Below are 4,275 nucleotides of genomic sequence, written 5' to 3' on the forward strand. Positions count from 1 at the left end.
CAGACGGCGCCACTGATCTAACCTGTTGATCAGAATAGGTGATGGCCAATCCGTTGAGCAATTCGTCCATCGAAGGGGGGGTTGCACCTGCAGGTGCTCCGATGCTTAAGTCAACAAAGAGTACAAGAGATACTAGAGAGAAGAGAGAGAGTGTCCAGAATAGAATACCTGGCTCTCCTGTATAGGAGAGCTTATATAGTTTCCCCCAACGCTGGGCCAAAGGTTGGTCTAATGGGCAGGAATAACCGGCCCAATAGACTCAGCTGCCAAGATAGTCCCCGTATCGTAAGGGAGGCAGTTATTTTGCCCTTATCTTGGTTGGAGTCGTTCCACTATACACGGTGTAACACCTAAACCCATTATTTACTAAAATTCTACCATTTTAAATCTTTTTCAAAATACGCGGCGGAAAATCAAAGTTTGTTTATTATAAAAGTCATGGTTCGAGCATTACACTCTTCAATCAAAATTATACTAATGTAGTTAATTAGTAAAAATGCTTGTTTATACAAATCTTTGAATCAAATAATATATTTATTGATTATACAAAACAACCTAGACAATAGACTTTATATACAATATAAAACCCTTTTTCCCGTGTCACAATCAGAGCGGAGCTTCACCGACGACTCGACATCGAATACCACAAACCTGTGAATCTGCACCCCCAACGGTCCAGCACATAACACATAAAAGAGAGTTAGATAACATACTCAAAATATACAAGTGTAAGTAAATGGTACTTAAACACTTCTTCATAAAAACATGCATAATCATACATTATACATATACATCACCATCATTCATGCATATTCATATATCATGCATATACTTCATCTATCACAATCAATCATTCACAAAATACACCAAACATATAGTTTCACGTCGTCTCGGACAATACCAAAACATCAACAAATATCACATAACTCAATTACAAATAGGGATATACATAAAGTTCCTAATGTAATCTAACACCACAAATACATTGTTCAGATTATGGTCATGACGGACCCTGCGTTGTTCATTTTATAGTCATGACGGACTCTGCGTTGTTCATTTTATAGTCATGACGGACTCTGCTCCTCACATACGGATTAACAATCAACATTTACCAAGTATGTGTCAAACATCATTTATTATAAAATGCACACATAATTCCTAATGCAATCTAATGCTTCACATTCATGTTATGTCCTCTAGACACCTCTAATGCATGTGGTATCATCGTCTTTATCAGGGTATTTCACCTCTGATATCCTTCTTTATCAAACAAATATAGTTCGATATCCTTCTTTATTGGACAAGCCAATATCCCTAAATATTCATGATGCATGCACTCAAAACTCATGAATATATACATCAACAATTTTGGCATATAGCCCATCAACAATAACGTGGAACACTATCCAACGTCCGTCTTTATTAAAATAATCAATACCTTAATATCCGTCTTTATCGAATAACATAATTCGATATACTTCTTTATTAGAATAACATAATCCTAATATCCTTCTTTATTAAGTTGATTAACACTTTAATATACTTCTTTGACATTTAAACAAACATCATCAACACAATTATATTTCCACACATATAATCAACAATTATCATCACAATACAATTAATCATGGTTATAAACACCTAATTGCATGTTAGGATACCTTAAATCCATGTTACAAGTGCCTAATTGCACTTAAATTAACTATCAAAAAGTTGCTGTCACAGTACTGTTCGCTAAGCGAAGGCTTAGCGAAGCCATAGCGAACCACACCAGAGGATCACCTGCTCATGGCGAGCATGCAGCGAGCTTGTGGCGAGCTGTTCGCCACACGTTCGCTGAGCGAAGGCTGAGCGAGTGCCTCCTGTCAGGACAGTTCAAAACCTGCGTTTTCCACACCAAATCACCCAAAAATCCCATTTTTCATGTTATAAACCCCAAATAAGTTTATATTCATGTGCAACAAGCATATCTAAACACAAAAGGACAATTCATTTCTCAGATCTACATCATAAACATCGAAAAAGTAAAGATTGAACACTTTTTCATCAAAACTCTCAAGAACACAAAGTTCTTGAGTTTAATCTTTCATAAACTCGTTTTTAACCATTAATTCTGTTCATTAATCATGTTAAAAGCATGTTAAACATATTAAGAACCTTAGGAACGATTTCCATCAAGAAAATCCGTTCTAAGCTAAAACGAAAATGGGGTGGAGGAAGTTCGGGTGAGGAGAAATCGACATTCTCCCCTTCCTCGAGTCACCCACGAATATGAAATCTACTCTCTTACCTGGATTCGAAGAAAACTTGAAGATTTGCTCTTGATCTCTTCACTTTCCCCTTGCCCTAGCTCTTGAGCTCTCCCTTCTCTCTTCACTTCTCAACAACAAGAGAAAAATGAATTTCTCTCTCTATGTCAAACCCTTAATGGGCGCCCCCCACTCATGAGACAAGGCCCATTGGGCCTCAAGCCCAATAGCTTGGCCCAACTCGCGTTAACTCTCACTAACTCGCGCGTTAATTAAAACTCTCGATAAATAACATAAAGTTATTATCTTACTTAAAAACCACATCACCAAATAATTAAACACTTGAATAGTGAATAATAAATTTGGGTCGTTACACACGGGTAATGGATAAGCTCCATGACTGAAGTGGCGGTTGGATAACTGAACGTGCGCTTATCGCGCTATGGAGCCGTTACATCGTGGAGGACACTTCATGGACTGACGTGTCGGGGAGACCTCCCCTATTTGGGCTGTGCCCCGAATTCCGGGTAGGAGGACAATTGGGCCAGCTCTTGGCCCAGTCTAGAACAATAATAATTGTTTATAACATAGATCATATACATTAATTATTCAATGAATCTAGAAAGATGAATTGTCTCTTGTAAAAAGGATAAGAGAAAATAAATTGTTTCATATTAAATATCATTTTATTACATGATAATTTTTTGCATAATTTTTTGCCCTTTAACTTATCACACAATTCTATTATATCCTTATTTGATATTTGATGTAAAATACTGGTTTTTAAATGGCAAATTATTTTTTAATTTACAATAGAACTGAGGATCGAACTCATGACCTCTAGCATACTAGTATATTCCTCAAATCCCTCACCACAGATACATTTATTCATCTCACATGTTACAAATCTTCATATTAATGCTCCATATTCCTCACACTTTCATGGACAACAACATATAGTTTAAACCACTCCCTCCAAAAACATCCTTAAGCTTTTCCACGGTATCAGCATCAAGTAAAGTAGTTGCAGTGATTATCGAAGTCGAAATGTTGCTTTGAAACAAAGCCGAATCCAATGTTTGTATGCCGGGATTAGCACTACCTAAGCTAACAAAAGCAAGTGCATTTGAATCACCAACATTAATTTGAAAATGCAACAAACCTTGTGGAAAAACCATAACATCATATTTGTGAAGAGTTTTAATGTAAGCAACATTGTCAGTTGAAACAAAACCAGCAAGGATTGTTCCTTTAATAACAACAATCAGTTCTGATGCACGGGGATGTGTGTGAAGCGGAATAACTCCGCCTACACCAAAATCTAAACGTCCGGTCGTAATTCCTAGTCCATTCAAACCCGGAAATTGCGTGTCGAATCCAAAGGCAGCAGAGGAATTGAAAATAGTGGTTTTTCCACTTGTGTTTAGGCCGTGGTAGACAAAGTCGTCCACGGTTACATCTTTTGGTGATTTGCAAGAATATCCGGTTGGGCCGTTTGGTGCAGTGTAATCTGCTACGCAGAAATCTACTACTAATGATGCATGAGAAACAGAAAGAAGAGCAAAAATGAAGAAGAAGAAGAATATAGTTGGAATCATATTCAATTTTTGTTGTTATTGATTTGCAAGAAGGGTTGTGTTGTGTGTGATTTTGTGATCAAATTGGTTCTATTATTTATATATAGAGATGGGAATCGTGGAAATATGGTTTTACTAGTGTTGTTTGATAATTTTGAATTCATCATTTTTATTAATTTATCTAATATGTAGATAATGATGGTCGTACTTTTATTTTTTTGTGTTAGTTTGCATGCAAAAATCAAGAATCGAATATAGAACTTTAGTTATGTTAAAAAAAACCCGCACCATTTCATTTAAGGGTTCTTGCATAATATGGTTTTACAATTCTAATTGTATAATTTTGAATTTATCATTTAATAATTAGACGATGTCGTCACATGTTATAGTTGTTACATGATGAAAAGCACTATTGTATGTCATTTGCCTTTCGCTCTGTTTGGTAAAAT

General features: G+C 36.1%; 1 protein-coding gene across 1 annotated transcript; it reads right to left on the reverse strand.

Annotated features, from left to right (window-relative positions):
• Positions 1-2,899: 2,899 nt before the first annotated feature.
• On the reverse strand, positions 2,900-3,889 carry LOC123884993 (auxin-binding protein ABP19b-like). Its single transcript, XM_045934231.1, has one exon. The coding sequence runs from the start codon at positions 3,845-3,847 to the stop codon at positions 3,182-3,184; it is 666 nt and encodes a 221-aa protein (XP_045790187.1). The 5' UTR covers positions 3,848-3,889; the 3' UTR covers positions 2,900-3,181.
• Positions 3,890-4,275: the final 386 nt, after the last annotated feature.

This window comes from Trifolium pratense, linkage group LG5 (genome assembly GCF_020283565.1).
Source record: "Trifolium pratense cultivar HEN17-A07 linkage group LG5, ARS_RC_1.1, whole genome shotgun sequence".
Lineage (NCBI taxonomy): Eukaryota > Viridiplantae > Streptophyta > Magnoliopsida > Fabales > Fabaceae > Trifolium > Trifolium pratense.

Coding starts and splice junctions, on each gene's coding strand:
- LOC123884993 (XM_045934231.1), bottom strand. CDS start 3,847: ATGATTCCAACTATATTCTTCTTCTTCTTCATTTTTGCTCTTCTTTCT.